We start from the raw sequence: 24,044 nt of genomic DNA, 5'->3' as shown, positions 1-24,044 counted from the left end.
AACCAGACGGTCAGTGTTAAGGTGACGGTTTACTCGCCTGGGTGTAGCGAAGCCCGAAGTGCAAGGGAATAAAAAAGTAATCCCGTTCGTTGGCCAAAACTGATTGAGAAGTCCTATCGAGGAAGTGGCAGGCTTTTGGATTTTCAATCTGCGGTTTTGGGAACTAACAGTTATACTACCTTGCAGGACGGGGAGACGGTGGGACAGGGGGACAACTTTCGAAGACAGGGGGACAGAGGGGCCTTGATTTGGGGACGGCGGCAGGGACCGGGGGTGCAAGGGTGTATATACTATACGTATGGTACTTAAAATGCTAGTTATGAAAAGATGTACTGCAATTATACAATATAACTTGATATAATCATATAAAGATGTAAAAAACCATTAAACTTAAACAATTAAAAATTAAAATTGAACATTGCATTGATGTTTTGAATTGGAACATCTTGATTCATGATCAAATTACAAGCAAGCAATGAACATTGACATTGAACATCAACAAATATTAGTCTATATATCAATCTTCAGATCAGTAGTATGAGTATCTAGATTCTACTATCTCAAAGTAATCAATGATCATATGAGACCTGACTCATGAGTCATGAGTCATGACATAAAGATGATTAGAATAAGTATCATTTGCCATGAATCATGATATCAAAATAAGTATATAATATTATAATGCAAACAAAACCTACAAGTCTCCTTGTACCCACAATAAAGGATACTCCGTCGTGTCCCCTCGCACCCACATAGGAGACGTCTTGTCGTCTTGGAAATGTCTCGCTGTCTTCAGTGGAGGTGGCGCTCTAAGTGGCGCCGCCCAAAATGTCTTCCCCCATTTTGAGGTCGTCCCCGTCTTCGAGACGACTTAGTTTCTTTTTGGGGGGGGGACGGGTCCTCGTGTTACACTGGATATATCACACATAGGTGATTGTATCGATGGCCCATGTGTAGCTAGTGGAAGTTGGGATTGTTGTGTCAAGTAGGCATTCACACGGTCTAATGGGCATGGCCCTCTGGTTACCCCTTCAACCATAGAGCCTTCCCCAACAGGCTTGACCAATAGGGCAACAACTACAGTCACCACAACATTTGATCCAACAACCTCCAATCTCACCTACTCCACCTGTATCTCACTAGCCTGTATCGTTGGTGTTTCCTCAGCTATCTCCATGACCCTTATTTCTAGAATCACTATCATTGTATCTGTCTCAGGAACAATCTGCGGCTTAGGAGTCATAGGAGCTCCCTCAGTGACCCTTTCCGTTACTACTGTGGATGGAGTCATATCAATGGGTTTTCTAAATTGGCCAAAAGTAGGAATGGGGGTAGTGTTGGTAGTGGGTATTGAATGTGCTGTAGTGGAAAATATAGGCCGTGCAAATAACGACAGAGGTGTAAGGAAACTTTTAGCAAATAATATAACCATTTCCACATAACCCATAATAGATTTGAAATAAACATGCAATTGAAATCCACATGCAAGAGAATAGACAACATACCCACAAAAATTGTGACACAAGATATACTCGGGGAAACCCTCATTGAGGGAAAAAAAAACCAGCCTCCAAAAGAATCCATCGCCATTTATTTTTCAGCAAAAACACCATTGCAATACAACCATGGAAGCCTTCAAAGCCATAGCTACAACCAAGCAATCCATGTGATCAAGCATGAATCTACACATCTCATGCCATGCTTCTTACCTTCACAAATGCTCCTTTGGCTAACCTATCAAGCCTTTGTCCCGCTCGACTCTTTCCCTTTTTGCCTTCTAGCTTGTCTCTACAACTACCCTTGTGGCTGCTTATATAGTAGCAAGTCCTACAAAACCACAAAGTGGTATTACATAAACTATGTGTTACCTAACCCATTGACCCTACATTTTATATTGGAAATTTAATTCTTTTGCCCAATATTAAATAATTACATGAAATTTTATCACAATATTACAATACAATTCATCAAGTATATCTCGTGAGAATCTTTACATGTTGCACGTCCATCTAGGTACAACATTACATAATAAAATAAAATATACAATATAACAATATTATGCAATGTGTGCAACACCCATAATCTCAACAATCTCCCACTTGTTGTATACATTGCATAGGGTTAATCCGTAGCCACATAAATAAACAAGGGAACAACCCCTCCTAGCACATCCACCATATGGATCAAAGTATAACATGTGCTCCATCATAGTACTCACAACAAAATCAAAGTATCTAGCTTCTCAAACATGAATAATCTCACCTCCTATTATGCCACTACCGAAGAATATACATAGAAACCATCCAAAGAGAAAGCCGCCCAACCTGTCACATTAGAAGATCATAAAATCCTGTACCAACTGAAATTTCAAGCACAAAAACTTAATCCAAAGGTAATCACATGTATCCGCAATTGTCAAAATATCCATAGCTGAAATAACACCCACAAGAAGTGCCAAACCCATCCAACTATCCATACTTCCAAAGGTATACCAAGTGAATCTCACATCATTAATATATCCAATTTGTAACCTGCAATCGCAAGCCTCAAGAGCAATACCTGCCGCATTTATACCTAGAAGCTCCCACTGCAAAAGCTAATGTCAAATCTATAACGAACACAACATCTCAAAGAAGTGAATCCATGTAGTCTCAAGGACATCTATAACACATAAACCAATAACTTCCAAGAACAACTCTAATAAAAAATCTCTAACAGTTTTCCAAGTTCTCCACAACCAACAGAGGAAAGAGATAAAAAAATAACCATGTCATCTTTGACATGACATACATGAGCACAAATCAGTAATCACAATTTCTAACTTATCTCAAATCCAATGCAAGCAAAACTGAACATCCAGGAAGATAACCAAGACCAAAGAGAAACCATGCAAATCATAACCTGTATCATGACCTTCTACACACACCTCTAGATGTAAATTGTGCAAGTATGATCCCCTCCAAAAAACTCCAACCAAGAAGCTCCAACAACACCCAAACCATACCATATAATTAATCATACAGGTAAGCCTCTCGCAAGAAGATCGAACTTCATAAACTATTCCTAATCCAAGGAAAATGCCCAATATAAAATCATCTTCCAAACTCAACCAGCATAACAACATATGCAAATGGAGATAACCAATGCTAAACCATCTTTCAAGTGAACCCTCCAAAACTAACTCATGTACCGTAACTCAAGATCCATACCCATGAAAGACAAGCATAAACATAATGCACATGAGAGAAACAATGGGCTATACCTCTCAAGTAGCAAACCGTCAAGTAGACCAAGAGTGGGGAATGTGAATGCTTATCAAGATATCCAAGTCTCCAACCAAGACTCATCTAAGAACAATCTCCTTTCAAGTCCATACTAGGTGAATGCCCCTCGGACTTCCTGCTGAAACTAAACAACTGTCCCAACAAATACTTTTCTAATTCAAGAGAAAACAACATTACCACCATCTCTAAGTATCTATGAGCACCGGTAACCAATCAATCTATGCCAACTCCAAATGCAACATAGCAATATCATGAAGTATCCAACTTATGATCAATGTACTCAATACCAACAAACTAAACCAAGATCATTGTCAAAGTTCCAACCATAGCTAGAGGAACATAAACATGACAACATGATCTAATCATCTCAACCAAAGAGATAAAATGCTTCATATGAGCATATTATAACATGTCAAAACTCTAAACGCGTATCAAGACTATACCATGACATAATAATAAAAACCATCTTCACACCAAGGATAACATGCCAAATGAAAGCATAAACCACACTTTTACCAAGAACTCCATAAGTCCTCAAGATGTAACCATCTCCACACACCATGAAGATAACTAAGAACCCATGAGTCCTCAAGATCTAACCATCAACACACACCATGAAGATAACCAAGTGCACTATGCAAATGTCAAAGATGCTTCTGCAGCAACAAGATCTAAGACAAACCTCCAACATCTGTAAACACTCAATAAATGTATCAATGCCAAAAAACTCTCAATCTGCCATGGTACTAAGGCATCATAAAATCCATCTCCTACATGAAGATTCTCTAGGTCTACATTCATACAACCAAAGTGTTAGTACCAAGTGAAACCAAGATCTCCATATCAAGAAGATATAAACCAAACCAGGAATTGATTCTGCATTGTCACCTCATCACTATCACAAGCTCCCACTAAACTGTGTATCCAAGCTATCCATGACATCATGATGAAAAATCATCCTCAAACCATGAGAATCAACGAGGGCATCAAACCATTAAAAAACTCAAAGTGCACATCATGAGCTCCTCCAAAGAAACCAAATAACTATGATTCTCAACCAAAAAGATATACCACCATAACCAAATTAGGAATCCAAACCAATGAACATCAAGGATGTACTTGTATATCCAATTATGTCATGCCAAAGTCCATGACACCATGATCATATCTATGAACCGAGCATCTGACTCTCAATATGTCCAACCTGTCAGCATAAAATAGTCAACCATAATCCTCCACCATGACTATACCTGGTAACAACATCTCATCCTTTTTATATGAAGAAAAATCAGCAAATCATGTGACTTAGGGCATATACAACCCAAATCCAAGCCACCAATTTGAATATGCTTTAATAATCAAAGATCAATGGGCAAAGACAACCCATAACCAAGTTATAAATGCAATCTGTAAGTTTAGACCGCTTACAACACTACACAACTTGTAGACTCAATAAGTCATCATATATATCCAAAATCAAACACTGATAACCATATCATCATGAGACCAATCTGAAATATGAATTGAGTATACAATAACATCAAATCCAAATCTCCAAAATATACAATGTCATAAACTCGCAATGTTACCATAGTCAATATATATTATAAACTGTTTAGATCAATATATCACCAAATAAATCATATCAAACTTGCACCAAACCTTAACCAATGTGTAGAGCTTTCCAAGAGTTTTTTGTTGACTACTTGAAGTCCAAAATTTGACTTCGTATGCTCAAGTTATGCCTTAATTTGTGCTCCAAATAAACAACATTTAACTTTCGGACTCTTAAAACCTGACAAAATGTCAAATTCACAGAACCAAACTTACACCAACTTGTAGTGCTTTGAATTAGCTTTATAATGCCTGTAAGAAGTCTGAAATTCGATATCCTGAGAGAGTCATGGCCGTTTTACCAAGGCAGTGTTTTTACCATTTTCACAATGATTTTTTTTTTGACAAAAATTTCGAGGGGATTAAATTTGATGGCCATCACGCGCTGAAACTAAAAAAAACTCTTTCATTTCCTATGAACATGGCCAAACTAGGGCATATTATATATCAAAATTTATGGAAACATCGACCTGGATCCAATGGTGAGGTTTGTTTTTACCTAAGAGGTCATGTTTGCAAGCTCCCTCTAAAACCCTCATTTAAACGAAAATTTGAAAAATTCTTTTGTCCAACAATTTCACGTCCAAAATCTACCAATCTCCCATCATAATAGCAAACCCATAACTCTCATATCTGCAATAAACAATTTATATATCTTGCCCTTTCTTTTATCCTTTTATGCATTCCCATGGATTCAATCTAGGGTTACAACAACACAACCATAGCTCTGATATCACTTGTAAGGAAACTTGCAACAAATAATATAACCGTTTTCACATAACCCATAATAGATCTGAAATAAACATGCAATTGAAATCCACATGCAAGAGAATAAACAACATACCCACAAAAATTGTAACACAAGATGTACCCTAGGAAACCCTCATTGAGGGAAAAAAAACCAGCCTCCAGAAGCATCCATCACCTTGTATTATTCAACAAAAACACCATTGCAATACAACCATTAAAGTCTTTAAAGCCATAGCCACAACCAAACAATCCATGTGAACAAGCATGAATCCCCCCATCCCACGCCATGCTTCTAACCTTCACAAATGCTCCCTTGGCTAATCTGTCAAGCCTTGTCCCGCTCAACTCTTTTCCTTTTTGTCTTCTCTCTTGTCTCCACAACTACCCTTATGGCTGCTTATATAGTAGCAAGTCCCACAAAACCACCAAGTGGTATTACATAAAGCATGTGCTACCTAACCCATTGACCACACATTTAATATTGAAAATTTAATTCTTTTCCTCAATATTAAATAATTACATGAAATATTATCACAATGTTACAATACAATTCGTCAAGTATATCCCATGGGAATATTTACATGTTGCACGTCCATCTAAGTGCAACATTACATAATAAAATAAAATAATACAATATAACAATATTATGCAATGTGTGCAACACCCATAATCTCAATAAGAGGCTTTGTAATTACCTCCACCTCATTTTGCTCGTTAGCCTAAGTGCTACCTTTATTCTGTGGCACTTTTGATTCTCTGATGTGCCCTGACATCCATTGTCTGTATCCCCATGATTAAATCCTATGTCCACCTCATGCCTAGATTGCTTGTCTTGTAACTACCTTCTGTCCATCGGGTGTTACTAAGGGTCACCATCGCATGATGGGGGGCTCACCTGGTGCCTAGGGTCCTGGTTTGACCTCCCTCGATAGACTTTCTTGGGGAATCTGTCTGATTAAAGCATCTAGAAGTAGTTCGATTTTGTAATGGGGCATGCAAAAGGTTTTGTGCTGGAGGGTCATGAACTCGTACATGCGTTCTGAGAGTAATCAGTCCCAGTCATACACTTTTCCATCCATTAAGTTGCTCATCAAGGATACATGCTGAAAGAAAATATCAAAAGCGCAACTTGAACCTTTGAGCCTGCTCTTGACCACGTCCATAACGCACTACCAATACCCAGTGCCCTTCCTTGACAAAAGACTTTTTTACTCCGCTTTGTGAAGACTTCCTAAGAGTCTTTTTGTGCCTCAGAGAGGTTGTCCCTGCATATCAGTCGGATGTTGAAATCCTTTACCTCCTGAGTCTTTTTCCCTACCTTTAGATCAATTTTTTGCCCCTTTTCAAGTATGTCGAACACCCTTCTGAATTTTGCGGATGTGAATGAAATCTTGACATTATAGTTCATGTATGAGACCGTGCTGATTTTCAAACACCTGTCACAGTTCTCTATCATTGTGCACAAGGTACCTTCAAAGTCCTTAATACAGAAAATGGGCATTTGAATGATCCACTGTACTTGACCCCATCTCAAACTTTCTTTTACTGAATCCCTATCCTATGTCTCCTGCCACCACTTTTTGCAGTCTAACCCATTTAGACCTTCAAAGATTATTGTCTGAGGTGTTACATGATCCTTTGCAAAACTTGCAGACATCATCTGCCCTTGTACTTTTGGTCTTACCTTCTTTTTGCTTGTGTTATTGCGACCTGCAATTTGCACACTTGAGAGCAATACCTATGCACTTCTATTAATATTCACATCATTGCCAATTGGAATCGTCTACTAACTTTTTCCTCCAAGTGTGTTTTCCTTCTGATTCCATAACAATTTTCTCTTTCGTCTTTTGTGCAAGGAAGAGAAAAACGGTTAGGGCTTAGTGAACTGTATGACAACTTCTATACTTCAACTTCACTTGTGTCTTGTGTACTTTGTGCATAATCTTTTCCTTCACTTGTACAATTGTTATTTCTGTTGTGTGGCTTTGCTTTTTATCAAGGATCCAATGTTGCTGATGGATGGCTTGCTCTCACTACTTATCCTTCATGCAGTGTCGTTTAACTCTGTACTGCCCTATGTTCTTGTTGTTTCTTCATGATTACTAATGGCCTTGCTGTGCGGCCTTTCCTGTGTTGACTAGGATATAATGCCTGCCCCTATAATCCTTTGTCGTTCTCCTCCTATGTTCGGTGTTTATACAATTGGTCTGCTTCTTTGCAAGTTTGTGTATGGCCTGCAATAGTTCTTAGCATTCCCTATCTCCATACTTCAAGTAATATAGTAGCTGCGTCTTGGGCTCAATATTGCCTTGATCTCTCTTGTGGTTTTGACAACAATTGTTTCCCTTCAACCTCCTCTAATCGATCCTCTCTTCGTGTGCTTCTAATCTCCAATAACGTTGGTATGGTTGCTGCTTTATTACTTTTATTTGCTGACAGGCAAAGTGCATCGTACCATCAAAAACTTGATCGTGATTATTGCACGACACACCCTTTATTTTTCGTGTACTTTCAATTCGCCCATGTCGTATGGTATGAAATGTCTTCGCCTCTTGAGTACCTCCTTCAAGTGCCAAATTCTATTGAGCTGTCGTTTTGCATGATGCTTAACGGCAAGAATTGAATTCCTCTCTTGAAACGTTAAGCTAGGATCAACTCCAAGGTTCTAGGGGATCTTGCGACCTACTAAAATCCGCTCAGTTGAAGATAAATGTGTTTGTTCACAGGGAGGCCTTTACTAGTTCTAACCAATTTTAGATAAGATGTTTAATCTGCTTGCTGTTTCAAAAAGTAACCACAAAAGAGATATTTTTGGTATTTTTTGTTTTATGATGAATGCAATCTAACAATGCAACTATATGAATTCCTAATTTAACCAAGTGTTAGCAAAGCAAATAACAAAGATAAGGTAACGAGAGATTAAAGCAAATAACTTGAAAGGGAAATTCCTAACTGACATAAACCACGGTAACAACACATCTGTGAGTCGAAATCATTGAAAAGATCGGGTAGGAAACCAATGAAAATAGGAGTAGCGCTTGCTTAAATCCACTGATGCAATCATCGATGGAAACTTAGCAATAACCGAAAGATGTTTCACTTCTCATTGAATCGCAAGGCCATAGAAAGTGCGCTCATGCGAGACAAGAAGCTATGTAGGAACAAAAGGGTGATCTGTTCTCCATTGGTACGTCAACGAAATTCGTCAACATGTTGCAAACACCAAAACTAAAAGATTGCACAATCAAATCAACACAACAAAACCATTGGCTCCATTATTATTCATGAACAAGAATTCCCAAAAATAACACACTCCGGCAAGAATAACTACACTTAGAATGAGAACAGCAATAGCATATATTATTGCATCAAAATAATGGCTTGGAATACATATTACATTCTTGAATTTATAAGAAATCATCTCCTCAATTTGTGTTGAGAATGAGAGATCTCTTAATGCAAACATATGCTTAAACTTAATAAAACAAAGCTACTTATATACAGACTGACTCTCTAAATGGTGCTAAGTAGGACTCCACCCTTGTTTTCAAATGGGTGCATGAGCCTTTACATGTCTTAAAACAAAGAAAGAAGTTGCAAGAGGATCTGAGAGTCACTGGAGGCTCTAAAAATAGAAGCTTGACCTTTCTAGGTGTTTCTAGGAGTTGAACTGTCGTCAAAATACGTTTTCGGTGTATGGAAAGCTCTAAATTAGCAATTGACAGTTAATTATTGGCACACTTTTACTTATTCAAAATTGTTGGCGCAATTTTGTGAAAAGCGCACCTTGGTGGTAGGTTCAAAAAATCCAAAATTTTCCCCCAAGTGTCAAAATTGAATTTCTAGCTTTTGGGTTTTCTTCCCCTTTATACCAGAGCGATGTTTGGATGTTTGCTCTTGAATTTCTCTATAATCTCTAGCAAATCCAAAGTGTTATACTTATCTTTTACTGTATGTTTGTAATTGCTAACCTCCATACGAATATCTGCAAAATCCTCAAGTTTAGTGTCCAACTCAAACAATACCTCTTTAGTCTTGAATGCTTGTCTGATATCTTCTTCTGATGAAGCATTCTCGAAGGTTTTTTGGAACTGTTGGGCAACTGATTGCACTGGAATGAGTTTAGTCTTTGACTTATCTTCAAAAATATCAAGGCAAGCATTGTTGTAATACTTCTTAGCTTCCAAAATCTGCTCGTGTTTGATCTCTCAACTGCTGTATACGTTCATGTAATGTCTCCATTACTTTATTACTAGCTGCTATCTTCTCAATCCAATCCTCTAACTGATCTAGTTCCTCAGCTGAGTACACCTCCATAAGTGTACGGTACCTTTGACCCTTTATTGCTTGAAGTGCTTGGAGGTCCTTTCCCCATGTATGTACCTCATCCAATAGCCCAAAATCTTGGTTCAATATAGACATTGACTTTTCCGTACTAGACTGAACATGGTGCAATAGTTTCAAATCAGCTTGTATAATTTGTACACCTTTATCCTCAAAATTGTCACGCCATTTTTGACATGCACCCAAAAATGAATCTATTTGTACACTTTATCTCTTCTCTCTAATGCCGCAGCAAGAGTGATCTCTGGATTATCCAGGTAAACAGGGCCCACAACTCCATGGAAATAGGCTCTCATAAGCTCATTTTGTCTCAACGTTATTAACTTGGACTCATCTTTGTCCACGTGTTTGAATACTCCTTTATACCTGTAGTGATTAATACCTTGGCTGTATCTACCGTGGGTTTCCCTAGTAAGACCTCCCTGATTTGACAGCCTTTAGGGATCAAGTCCTCAGTGTCAGCATGTGGAGGAGGGATGGCAATATGTGCAAGCAAGATCTGATCTTGGTTCTTCATTACAAAGGCCAATGTTTGTGCATCACCCGTAGGTGGCTCAGGCTTTTTGATGGCTTTCACTAGCTCATCCATTCCCTTTTTTGCACTCACATTTAGTCGCCTCTTCTGTCGGACCATAACCTCCCTCTTCAACCAGGATGGTGTAGTGCCCATGGGAGACATGTATTTGGCTGAAGAGGAGGTTTGCATTGCTGGCCCTTTTCCCTTTTCACTCCTTTCTGTAGTCTTCTCCTTTTGAGAGAGATCTATGTTGGGAGTTCTTGTATCCGTTGTAGCCAAATTCTCTGCCTCTGTATCTTGAGAAGTTTGTTGAGGTTCTTCAGGTATCTGTCCCTCCTCTGATACTTCATTGAACAGATGATCGACTGACATTTGTTCTGGCTCTTCTTCATCCACTGCTTGTGCTTCTTCATCAGTGATAGGAGGGAGAGGAGTGACTGAGCCTTTATCCAAGAATGAGAGATCCTGAGATGGTGGTGGTGGCATGCCTGGAGGCCCTTGTGGTAGAGGTGACATTTGGTTCCAATCCTCTCTCAAGGATTGATTCGTAGGTGTATCTCATATTTTATCTCCCACCATCTCGATTCCTAACAGAATAAAGTCGAAATCAGAAATTTCAAAGACATCTGTTTCTTGCCCTTCTTGTTCTTCAATTCGTTGTTGCTGCTCATCTTCCGAAGTTGTAACATGAGTAGGTTGCCTAGGAATGGATGGTGGCATTATGTTCAAGCTTCTCTTCCTCTCTTCTATCATAGCCCTGGCTAAACGAGTCCTTTGACTCAAAGGGAGATTATCCTCGTCGTCTTCATCTTCTTCTGCATCTACCTCATGGATGGTCTCTGGAATTTGAGGGATGGGAATGACTTTCTTTTGTAACTTCCTTCTTGTCTTTTTCACTGTAGGCTCAACCCTAGCCTTCTTGGCAACTAAAGAGGAGGCTTCTTCCTTTGGACCAGCTGGTGGCACTTCTTGTGCTTCTTCTTCCAGCTCTTGTTCTTGTTCTTGCCCATATGGGGGCACTTGTTCAGTATCTTGGGCTTGAGTTGTCTCTTCATCTTGAGTCTCTTCTGATTCGGGCTCAACTCGCTTTGGGGAATCTCTTTTCCTCTTCTTCTTCCCTTTATTTGCCCTAAAGTACTCAACATCCCTCTCATGTTGATGCACTGTTTTTGGCCTGACAGGGGATTGAGCAAGGAAAGTTGGTACTGTAACTTTTGCACCTTTACCCTTAATTGGGCATGCTGTGGCTTGAAGGGTAACAACCTGTTGAATTGGGTCAAGGTTAAAAGGCTTCTTGATCCATTCCTTCATTAACTGAATTATGTGCCTTGCATTGTGATTTATATCCACATTCTCATTTCTATCTATCTCCGCATTCATGATTGGCCTATAATAGATTTTGTCGTGGTTGTACAATGGATCCAAGACATCTTGAGTGTCTTTTGGAACAACCTTGAGTGGGATCTTTATCTTTAAGGGCTTTTTCGTTAGATATAGAGTCATCCTACAATAATCCCTTATCCAGATATCATAGTCATACATTGCGTTCATCCAATGGTCTTCTATAGTATCTTCGTGCACAAACTGCTTCCCTGCCAAATGTTGTACTCTGCCAATATTATCAAAATAAGGGCGAGGGGAGTTGTAATCTTCCAAGGGATATTGATCCCACTCTCAATCAAAGGTCATAATATCTTGTTTTTGCTTGACCTCAAATGCACCTATAGTAATAGGCCATACCCATGTCTTCTTATGCTGTTTTCTCACTCTATCATATGCAGATGTGAGCTGTCTGGGAATCTCCAATAAGGTGAGCCTATCCAATGGATATCTCGGGAGTTTCTTCAGATTCACCATAGTACCAACTACCCTTAGGTAAGTGAATGTTTTGAATTGGATGTAATAGGTGCCGATCTTTGCGATCCTTGATGCTGCCTCTATTGACATTCGTTTAGCATAATCACCCTCTATAAATCAGATGATTGCAAATATAAAAGCATCATTCACTATTCGCTACTCCTTACTTTGATTTGAGAGTTTCTTTTTTACCAATCGAGGATATACTGCATAAGGCCAGGTGTTGGCATCTTGAATGCTTCCCTTCTTATACAGTCCTGGGTAATCAATTTTCCTTGCTGCCAATAAGTACACCAAATATGATGTCATATAAAACTTGGGGTTGACTTTAACTCCTACCAACTGTTCATCTAGGTTTTCACTTAGCATTGTGGGCCAATCAATTGGCATTTTGGTTGTTCTGATGGTCTCTATAAAATAGACCATCCAGATATGAAGATGCCCAGCTGTTGGTAGACCCATGACTCTGCTCAAAAGTACAATGGCATATTCGATGTCATCCTTCAAATACCCCCTAGTCATGTCTACCTTTCCGGCTCTGCGTCCTACCAGTGCTCTATCAATAAAAAATGATAATTATATGATCTCTATGCCCTTCTTATCATTCTCCCTATACCATCTTTTTGCTCGATCATAAGTTATCTTTACATACTAATAAGTTCTAGGGAGATGGAACACTTTCTCAATATTCCTAGGTCTAAGGTCCTAGACTATCTCCCCTGTGACACTTTTAGCAACTCTTTCTTCCAACACATAGTTTTCTGCCAATGCCATGATAAGTTCTGAGGATTGCACTGATGTAGGATGAGATGCTGCATTGACCAACCCAAATCGGATAAGTGCAGAGACCATTGCGGACCTATCTTTAGGATTATTATTGAGTGCGAGGAATGCATTCTAGTCTCTGTGTCCCAACTCAATGTCTCTAATCTTCGAATGTCTATCCTGAAAACGCGATTTCTTTGGTGCACCTTGAAACTTGAAGACAACGAGTTTTGGAGCAATCTTTTCTACAAGCGAGGATGATGATGAAGCCATTTTATTTGCACAAAAGAGAAAAACATTAGTTTGGAAAGCTGAAAATTAAACCTTAAACAAACCCTAATTGTCAAAAAACCTAACCCAAAACACCAAAACAGTGAAAAATCAACTTAAATCCCCCCAAAGAGCCTTGGAATGCAAATCAGTGCACCTTGCGCACCTTGAAAGGTGCACTAGGTGCGCTTAATGACCACTAAATAATCATTTTGTGCACAGGTGCGCACCCTGATGGGGTGCGCACATGCTTTCTCCATGTGCAAAATAAGGGGGGACAAGACTTTTTCTTCTTTCTTTGTTACGGGTGCACACATGCACACCTTTATGGGGTGCACATGTGCACACCCTTATGCTCTAGATTGAGTTTGTTTATGAAAGGTGCGCATGTGCGCACCTCCCTTAGATGTTTTAGGGTCTTAGTCTTAAGTTGCAAAATAAAATTTTCATGTTTTGATGCCTTAGGTTTTCTTAGGTGCCTTAACACTTAGTGTTTTGTAGGTTTGCGCACCTTTGAAGGTGTGGGATCAGGGAGGTTGTAGAGAAGAATGAGGAGAGGGGAAGGAGTCTTGGGCTTTTACAGGCTTGAGGCAGTGCGCACCCTTTGGAGATGCGCATCTCCAAAGGAAGATAGAAGTGCACTTGTTAATCTAGCGCACTTGCACATCTATGGTAAGTGTGCATGTGCGCCAGGTGTGCTAGTGCACACTTTAGCATAAAACTCACTCTCTTCAATTTTCCTCTATTCTGACACTTGGGTTTTTTCTGTTAGAGGACAAAGGTGCCTTAACACTTAGTGTTTTGTAGGTTTGCGTACCTTTGAAGGTGTGGGATTAGGGAGTTTGCAGAGAAGAATGAGGAGAGGGGAAGGGGTCTTGGGCTTTTATAGGCCGGGGGCAGTGCGCACCCTTTGGAGCTGCGCATCTCCAAAGGAAGATAGAAGTGCACTTGTGCATCTAGTGCACTTGCGCACCTATGGTAGGTGTGCATGTGTGCTAGTACGCACTTTAGCATAAAACTCACTCTCCTCTTCAATTTTCCTTTGTTCTGACACCTGGGTTTTTTTTGTTAGAGGACAAAGGCTAGACCCAGATTCTAGGTGAAGTCCCAAAAATGATCCTAGGCCCCAAACTAGGGATCTGGGAGATAAAAAAAATTACCAGGGGGTCCCCATTTCTAGGAGAAATGGAGCGTGCTTTGTGAAACCACAACACATAATAGAAGCCTTCTTGATCTTCTCAACCCCAAAGCTATTGGAGCGTCAAGTCTTTGTTATGGATTGTCTCTCCTCTTGTATCTGCAATTTTCGGACAAATGAAATAAATCAATGACTATCATGTAGAATGCTCAAATGTAAACCCATTTGTAAATGTCCTTTGATGTTCACTATTGTTAGGCTAGGTGATTTGGTATTCAAATCAATTCATTTTTCCTGCCTCTACTCATATGAAATATGGGAATGTTGTAGAAAATGATTATAAATTTATATATCAGGAGAAGCTAACACGGCTCTTTGAGTAAATACAGTAAAAGCACTGATGGTCGAGAGTCATCAGATGAAACTTACATGGTCTACCAGGAATATGTATGAAAGAGTCATCAGCAGATACTTTCTTTCCTCACTGAACAAACACAGCAGAGTGATTACTGAATGCTGATGTGGCATGTTAGGCAGTAGGGCAGATTTAAAGATTCCAAAATAAAACATTAAATAAATAAACTAGAAATTTAGAAATATGCCTATGGTTGTTTGTTGCCCTTAAAAGTTGAGGACAGTAAACTATAAACTGCTGAATAAGTTAATAGAACTGAATAGCTTTGCAAAGCAATTATCACTATTCGTGGATGGCTTATGGCCCTTGTAACTATAATAATCTTTGTCATTACTTTAGATCTTGAAGCAAAAAAGTGAATATCTGGCCTCATGTCACATGGCAAACTTAGTCTTTCATTTTTTTGCACCATAGCTTGCATGCATCACAGTTGTGTGAGATCTTCCTTTTGGAAGGTGAAATTCTTGCCATACATTGTTGCTCAATTCCTGCAACCATTGTGTGTCAAGTTTCAGCATTGTGACCAAGTTGGTGAATATGCCAAATCTAGCCAAAGCTAAGCAATGCAGACAAACCAACCTTCCAAGAGCTTTGCAAAAATATTCACTAAAATGCTTTCAGCTTTCGACTTAAAGTATCAGATCTTGACTAGATCTCTGATACTAGAGACTTACATGATAAAGTGAGGTACATTTTTCTTTTGCATAACAGCTGAATGTGTGATAGTGATGCACAATCCTGAATAATGATGGAGAAATCAACTTTCTCTATTAAGCACAGTCTTGTTTGGTGGTTAGTACTTCAAGCAGGCTGGTGATCGAGTAAGACTCAATGATGTTGTTCAATTGAATCCTTTATTTATTACATATCAGAGGGAGGACTTAGATGGAAATGTACATAGGACAGGACTTTTGGGGCATGTGCGAGGCTTAATTCTACTTTATTTATTTTTGTCTCCCTTTATTTGGTCTTCCTTTAGGGGATATTTAGATGATCAAAGAAAGTTGCAGAAAATCTATTCCATGTAATATAAATGTCATTCGTTGCTTATTGTGAGGCAAGATGTACGGAAATGTTTCATCAAGACTATTTCGTTGGAAGCTTAAAAGAGTTGAGAACTTTAAAGCATTATTTAGTTATGCTTGCAAAGATCAAACCTTAGTGCTTCTTAGTGATGTAGATTCTTTCTGTTGGGCCATAGGCATGGATGTTAATTTTTTTCGTCTCAATGGAGTGAGATATTCAATGTTTGTATGTTGCTTAGCTTCCCCTTGATCTTGGTACTATATAAGATCATTTTTCAAATTATTAAAGTCATCATACTTTCAGCTTTCGACTTAAAGTATCAGATCTTGACTAGATCTCTGATACTAGAGACTTACATGATAAAGTGAGGTACATTTTTCTTTTGCATAACAGCTGAATGTGTGATAGTGATGCACAATCCTGAATAATGATGGAGAAATCAACTTTCTCTATTAAGCACAGTCTTGTTTGGTGGTTAGTACTTCAAGCAGGCTGGTGATCGAGTAAGACTCAATGATGTTGTTCAATTGAATACTTTATTTATTACATATCAGAGGGAGGACTTAGATGGAAATGTACATAGGACAGGACTTTTGGGGCATGTGCGAGGCTTAATTCTACTTTATTTATTTTTGTCTCCCTTTATTTGGTCTTCCTTTAGGGGATATTTAGATGATCAAAGAAAGTTGCAGAAAATCTATTCCATGTAATATAAATGTCATTCGTTGCTTATTGTGAGGCAAGATGTACGGAAATGTTTCATCAAGACTATTTCGTTGGAAGCTTAAAAGAGTTGAGAACTTTAAAGCATTATTTAGTTATGCTTGCAAAGATCAAACCTTAGTGCTTCTTAGTGATGTAGATTCTTTCTGTTGGGCCATAGGCATGGATGTTAATTTTTTTCGTCTCAATGGAGTGAGATATTCAATGTTTGTATGTTGCTTAGCTTCCCCTTGATCTTGGTACTATATAAGATCATTTTTCAAATTATTAAAGTGTGTTGAAATGTTTTGATGAACTTCTAATTGAGGGGACACTTCCAGTGTTGAAAAAATGCTTGTGGAGAGCCCTTTGTGACGTAGCCCATTGCATCCATGATATTTAGCATTTCACATTCTCACTTGCTTGATTGCTCCAAGTTTTTTTCATATTACTTTTATGGTTGCAAGTTGCCCCATCTTCTTTCCACTCTCGAACATTGAAGAAAAGCTTCAAGCTCTTTTGTAATTGATACTCAATATTTCTTTTTACTTTTTTTAATTTTTTACATTACTAGCATGTTCTATTCGTCACCCTTGATCTATAAGTGTGTTTTGTACTGAAAATATAATTTCAGATGTGCTTTCTGCCATTAGCTTGACCCACGGTGAAGAAAATATTTTGGCTGCATTCAACTGTTTGCTTACCAAAAATTAGCCAGTTACAATTTTTTTAGGTGAATTGAAAAGTGTAGACTAACTGGGACCTTGAACCCAGTGTAATAACCCCAACAGGTTATAACTCCTTCCAACACCAAAAAATTTTTATACTTCAGTTGTTTGACATTTCGTCAAACACTTTGCAAGCAAGGGTCATTTGACTGATATAACTTTTCAGATTGCTGCAGTGATTCTTGTTTGGATTTGCCTCAAAGAGAATGCTTACAAAAGATTCCAAATTGTCTAATCAATGACTTAACATAAATATGCAACTAATTTTGGCAATAGTGAATGCATATATGAGTTCTAATAATGGAAATGACCACCTACAGCCAACTGGTATTTTAACAAACAGTTGGTATGCAACTAACTGGCTGATAAGAAATGATATATTAATGCTCAAAGACAACTATTAATGACCAACAATTGTATCTCCTTGATTGAGAATGAGTATCCAATATAATATTCATACTAAGTTAGTCAAGACTCTTGGCATTTACAAAGATATCAAAATATGTTGATTGCGGGTAAGTAATATGCACCTACAGCTGCCAATGAAAACTAATGGAATACTAAATATCTAACTTCAATACTCCCCTACAGCAGTACACTAATCACATGCATGATTAAATATAACTAAAGCCATGGATTGCTGATACCATTGTGAGAAATGCAACAATGAATGATGTGTCTATTAATGAATGATAGGTCTGATATAAAATGACAATTACAACAACACCCTATAGTGAAAGGCAACTATGAAAAATACACATCACACCTGGTATATGAAGTTGCCTTAGAAAATAGATGAATTGCAATACCACTGAACAGAAAATAGCCTCCTCAAGTGCCCAAGTCGTGCCTCTCTAGCTGCTGCCCTTGTTGCTTGCTTTTTTTTTCAGAATTTGCTTTTTTCGTTTTGCTTTTTCGGATTGCTTTTTTCGGACTGCTTTTTCCGCCTGCTTTTTCGGGTTTGCCTTTTCGGCCTGCTTTTTTCCGAACTGCTTTTTCGGCCTGCTTTTTTCCGGACTGCTTTTTCCGCCTGCTTTTTCGGGTCTGCTTTTTCGGCCTGCTTAAAAACCTCTTGAAATGCTGAAATGCTGAAAATGGCCTTAGGCCCAATGATGCCCTAGCTGAAGTGACTGAAGTATCACCTCCAAATGTGCAACCCTTCAGAAGATATTTCACTTCCTCAGTTATGCTAATCCAAGGGAGTTTTCGTTCCCAAAGATCAATTGACTATCTGAAACCACTTGGCTCCACAATAGACTATGTGATTGAATCACAATTTGATGTCAAGAGAGAAGTAAACAACTGGATGATTAGAATGAAGCCCCGGGGTGCCTATTTATTCTTTTCTCTCCACTTTCTCCAGAAGCTTCTAGAACATTATTTTATTTTATCTATTAAGTGACTTTATAAAATATTTTATAATTCAAGTCACTTTATTAAATTAATTAAATATAAAGTTACCTTTTAATATTTATTTATTTGATAACTTTATAAATAATTAACTTAATACCACTTATTTATTTAATTAAAATAATTAATTAGTCATCCTCATAAAATATTCATTATTTTGGACAACCTAATTAATTAAATTAATTAAATCAAATTGCTTCCAAAAATGGGGACATGACACCCAGGACCTCCCTTTGGCATGCTTGGCACTGTTCACCTAGCCAGTGGCCCCTCAGTTCCATATTTTTTAGAAGGTGGCTCAAAAATATGTTACTCATTATCAGGCTGCATATAGGCTTAAGCTCAACTAACCAATCTTGATGCAATATCAGAAACCATGAACTACTGGTGAAGTTGAAGGGTTCTTAAAGAGCCCACTAGGGATCAAGGTGTAAGGCTCCAACATTGAAAAGGGATGAGACTGGGCTTGTGCCCTGGACAAATTGGCAAGAATGGATACCCCTTAGTCCTTGGCTCTTAACCAAAGAGGTTCAGCTATAAGGCTCATGCTCCAGTATCGGGTGGCTAAACAAATTTCTTGGAGGACCTCCATAAAAAAAATGAAAAGAAAATAAAAGCATGGACTGGTTAAAGGATTCCTATTGTCATGTGAGGGCACTCTAGCACTAAATTACCATCTTCTAACAGATTTTTGTTTTTTTCCTAGTGTTGATTGACCTTCCAACCATGGATGCATTAGATCAGTGTGTAATGCATAATTATTTTGGTAGTTGACTCTTGTTGTTATATCAACTGTGGGAATTGTTTTTCAACATTGTACTAGAAAAAATCGTTTTTTGTAATCTTAATACTATTCTTGAATCTCAGCTAATAAGCTGGTTGATTGACTGTCTAAAATGAAAAATATTGTATTTTAGCAGGCTGTATTGGATGAAGAGATAAGCTGTGTAAGACTTATCACTCTCAATAATCCTAGTAAACTGAACATTATCACTCCAGAAGTGGTAAGATTTTCTTCCCTAACTTTTTTTAATAGATCAGAAGAAAGGAAAATGATACATTTCCTTCTTGTTTTATTAAATTATCTAATGGGATGATCAGGTAAAGCAATTAGCTGTGCTCTATGAAAAGTGGGAAAAAGCTGATGATGTTGAGATCATAATTATTAAGGTAAAACAATTCACTTGTCGGTTTTCTACATTGTGTTTCAAAGGTAAACATGATACTACAATTGATATTTCCAAACTTTTGCTGATTTCTGATTGTTTCTTGAAGGGAGCTGGCCGAGCTTTCTGTGCCGGAGGAGACTTGAGGATGTTTTATCATGGAAAGGCAGGTGGGTATACAATATTTTGAACACTGGCTGTTAGATGTGTTTGTTGAAGAGATTGGTTTGAAGAGTATTGTTTCCCCAAATTCATCTTGGACTTGCACTGGTCTCTGCTGTTGTCAATCATGAGGTATTTAGTTAAGACTCAAAATATGCCTTGCTCTCTGATGGTTCTGTCAAACTAGCAGAATGCATATAAACAGGGCTTCCATGCACACTGAGGTTATTCTGGCATATTGTATTGCTCATGTCTTGCTTTTCATTTGTAAACGCTCGAGTTTGTTCATGTGTATGACAGACAGAAGAAGTGGGATAATGATTTGTTGACTCTTTTTGCAGAGAAACATGTAATTGAGGCTGTTTACAAAATGTATTGGCTTGTATATCACATCCACACATATAAAAAGGTTCTGGTAAGCATCCAAAATTCAACTTGTGCTTGAACATCATTTTTGTTCTTGGGAGAAGAGCAAATCGTACATTTAGTTCCTACTGGGATCATTTCCATGTGATTATGTTTGTACCCTTTTCTTATCATGTGCCTTTTAAAGCTATAATAATTGATGGTTTCTCTACTGCCTAGTAATCTGAAACTTTGCTAAATTTTGCCAATCACCTCCCCATTAGCATATCTCAAAATGATGGAGTTAATAGATTCTATCAATTTCTACATTTCAGAGTAATTATTTTTGACTCAATATTGTTTATTAAATAATTTGTTTTAGGTGGCAATTCTCCATGCAACTACAATGGGGGGAGGTGCAAGTCTAACAGTTCCGTCTATGTTTACAGTTGTCACAGAGAAAACTGTGAGTCTTTTTTTGTCCTCAATGCAACTTTTACTTCTTAAATTTCTACAAAAATGTATGCTATAAGTACATTGCCAATGTTAAACAAGTTTCATGTAAAGGTGCACAGTCAATTTAATTCTTTGAGCTTTGTTGTATGCCGATATAGACATTTTGGAAACAATGGTCTCAGTATTTTCATCTCTCTGATTTAGGTTCCAATCTAGTGGAATATTGAAAGATCCCCTAAAATCTGATGTCCAAATGTTTTTTGGTTTTTTCTTGACTTAATTTTTTTTGTGATTTTTGCAATATTCTTTTTTTTTTTGGGTATTTGGGGGGTTTTCTGATTTCTTTTGTTTCAATGTTTATAAATGAACATGATTAAAACAATGTTGGGTTTATAAATGAACATGATTAAAACAATGTTGGAAATAAAGGGAAATTGAGAACTACTGCTGTTCTAAACATTGAATTACTGAAAGTTTTGATCTGCAAGACCTGAGATAGAGACCAAATTTCTTTTGATGCCAGGTATGAATAATACATCCTTTAGTTGAAGAGTGACTCCAGTTTTCAGTTGTATTGAACATGTTCCAATTCCCTTTACTAGATATGTAGAGTTATCTCCTATTGTTACTTCTTCAGAGGAGTAACCTTCAAAAGTTTCGAATTTTTCTTTGAGTCTGGTTATACGATGAGATGCTCCACTGTCTATTATCCATGTATTTTTGCTGGTATTTAGTTCACTTGAGAGGGCTAAATAGAATGCTTGACTTTCATCTTTTACTTCTGCTAAGGCAGCTTGAATTTTCTTCCTTTTTGGACAGACTTTGTGAGTGTGACCAAATTTATCACATTTGTAGCACTGTACTTTGGACCAATCTGTTTTCTTGTATGTTTGATTTCGTTTTCCTGCTTTTCATTTGAATTGGCCTTTCTGTCCTTTATCTTTTGTATTAGTTTGAAGGGCTTGAATTTCTCCCTCTTGATTCAAACTAATTCCTCTTGTGATTAGTCTTGACTCCTCTTGGGTGCAGTTATTTTTAAGTTGGTCAAAATTTGGTAGTTCAAGTCTAGAGCTCATTCCATGAATAAAAGATTCCCAAGATAAGGGTAACCCTTTCAGAGCTGTGAGACATAGTTCCTTGTCATCTACTCGATTTCCGATGGTTGCATGTTGGTCTTTTAGTTCTACAATTCTCAGAAAATATGACGTAATGGTCTCTCCATTGTTCATCTTGATGTAAAGCAGTTGTTGATTCAAGGTGAGCAATCTGTTGGTGTTATTTGTTTCAAATGTGTTTGATGGTGATATGATTATTCTTGTATTATATGTTGATGAATTACTAATAACAGGTGAAGACCATCTTATAATAAAATGCAAACAGGATTTGGCTGCTGAATTCGACATTAAAGATTTTGGACTCCTACACTACTTCTTGGGTCTAGAAGTATGGCAAAAGGAGAACTGCATCTTCTTGAACCAAGGAAAATACACTGTTGACATCTTAACTAAATTTGGAATGAGCAAGCCCTTAACCACACTGATGGAAACAAATCTTCACAAGCTTAAAAATGAAGAAATTGAATCAAAACCTACTGATCCTACTTACTACACACAGATAATCGGATCACTAATGTATTTGGTGAATACTCGTCCTGATATTTGTTACGCAACCAATACCTTGAGTTAGTTCATGTGCGAACCTAAGAAGATTCACCTCATGGCAGCCAAGCACACTTACGATACTTGCGCGGTATGATTGGACTTGGTCTCAAATATGATCAAGTTGAGATTCAACTTCATGGATACTCAGATTCTAACTGGGCCGACAGCTCCATTGACTGTAAAAGCCCTACAGGATGTTGTTTTAATCTTGGCTCAGCTATGATATCTTGGTTCAGCAGAAAATAATCATCAGTTGCCTTAAGTTTTATAGAAGCAAAATATATAGCTGCATTCATGGGAGCCAGAGAAGCAGTATGGCTAAGGAAGTTGCTAGTTGGATTGTTTGGCAAGCCGCTAAACCTACAACAATGCATTGTGACAATCAGAGCTGCATTAAGTTGTCAGTAAATCCATTTTTTCACAATTGATTCAAGCATATTGAAATTCTTTATCATTATGTTTGAGATATGGTGGACAAAGATGTTCTTAAACTAGAATACATCAGCACTGATGAACAAACTACCGATATATTCACGAAACCTCTCTCTAAGCCTAAATTGGAGCATTTTAGAGGTAAACTTGGGATGAACCAAATATGATTGTAATTCCTGAGAATGAATCTCAGTTTTAATTGTTGTAATATATATTTGTACATTCATTTAAATTTATGATTAAGGAGTTACTATCTTATATATGTGTAATATGTCATGAAGGTGATGATTTTTCATTGATATATATATATATGGAAGGTAACTATTGTAAGGTGACAATCTTATCAATAGTTTGACTTGTTGTCATGACAAACTTCATTAAATTGTTGTCCTAGAGTGCCAGAAGTCATGACAACGAATGTATCATGATCAGACTTCATTAATTTGTTGTCTGAGAGTGGTGAAGATCATGATACTTGTCATAATAGAATTCATGACATTGTGATTTCTTGTTATTTGATAGACTACATTAAGTTGCTGTCCCGGAGTGCTGGATATCAGATAACTTATTTCTTGATAGACATCACAATTCGATGTCATTGCACATATCAAGTGAATATTGCTATTGTACATTTGGTGATTCAATCCTCTTACTAAGAGGGAGTGTTAAAATAGTAGCTTCAGTCGAATTGAAATAATTTGGTATATCAAGAACAATGATTATATATATATATATATATATATACTATTGTTGTCGGTAAATTCTATATTGTAGCGGACGTGTAGAATAGTATCCGAACGGGCGCATGACGCTTGAGTCACCCCTTCGAAAGGTATATGTACATTGTTCGAAATGAACTTTGGATCATCGTTGTAATTATGGTATTCAGATTGTAAGCAATGAAGTGCATACTGCATATATGAATAAATTATCTATTTTGTGTTGTATCATGCTATACTACATGTGTTAAGTTTCTTTACCCTATACAGTAAACATTTGACG

General features: G+C 37.6%; 1 protein-coding gene across 4 annotated transcripts in view; it reads left to right on the top strand.

Moving 5' to 3' along the window:
- LOC149580405 (3-hydroxyisobutyryl-CoA hydrolase-like protein 5) overlaps positions 1–24,044 on the top strand; it is a 59,398-nt gene that overhangs the window by 12,693 nt on the left and 22,661 nt on the right. For all 4 annotated transcript variants that reach the window (XM_089790641.1, XM_089790653.1, XM_089790638.1 and 1 more), the window contains exons 3-7: positions 19,741–19,824; positions 19,922–19,990; positions 20,096–20,156; positions 20,490–20,563; positions 20,876–20,959. In XM_089790641.1, coding sequence (XP_089646767.1) covers positions 19,741–19,824; positions 19,922–19,990; positions 20,096–20,156; positions 20,490–20,563; positions 20,876–20,959 — 372 coding nt within the window. The remainder of the gene's footprint in view (positions 1–19,740; positions 19,825–19,921; positions 19,991–20,095; positions 20,157–20,489; positions 20,564–20,875; positions 20,960–24,044) is intronic.

The sequence above is a fragment of the Cupressus sempervirens genome, chromosome 1 (genome assembly GCF_028749045.1).
Source record: "Cupressus sempervirens isolate cs-2001-9-10 chromosome 1, ASM2874904v1, whole genome shotgun sequence".
Classification (NCBI taxonomy): domain Eukaryota; kingdom Viridiplantae; phylum Streptophyta; class Pinopsida; order Cupressales; family Cupressaceae; genus Cupressus; species Cupressus sempervirens.
This window is presented reverse-complemented; position numbering and strand designations above follow the sequence as displayed.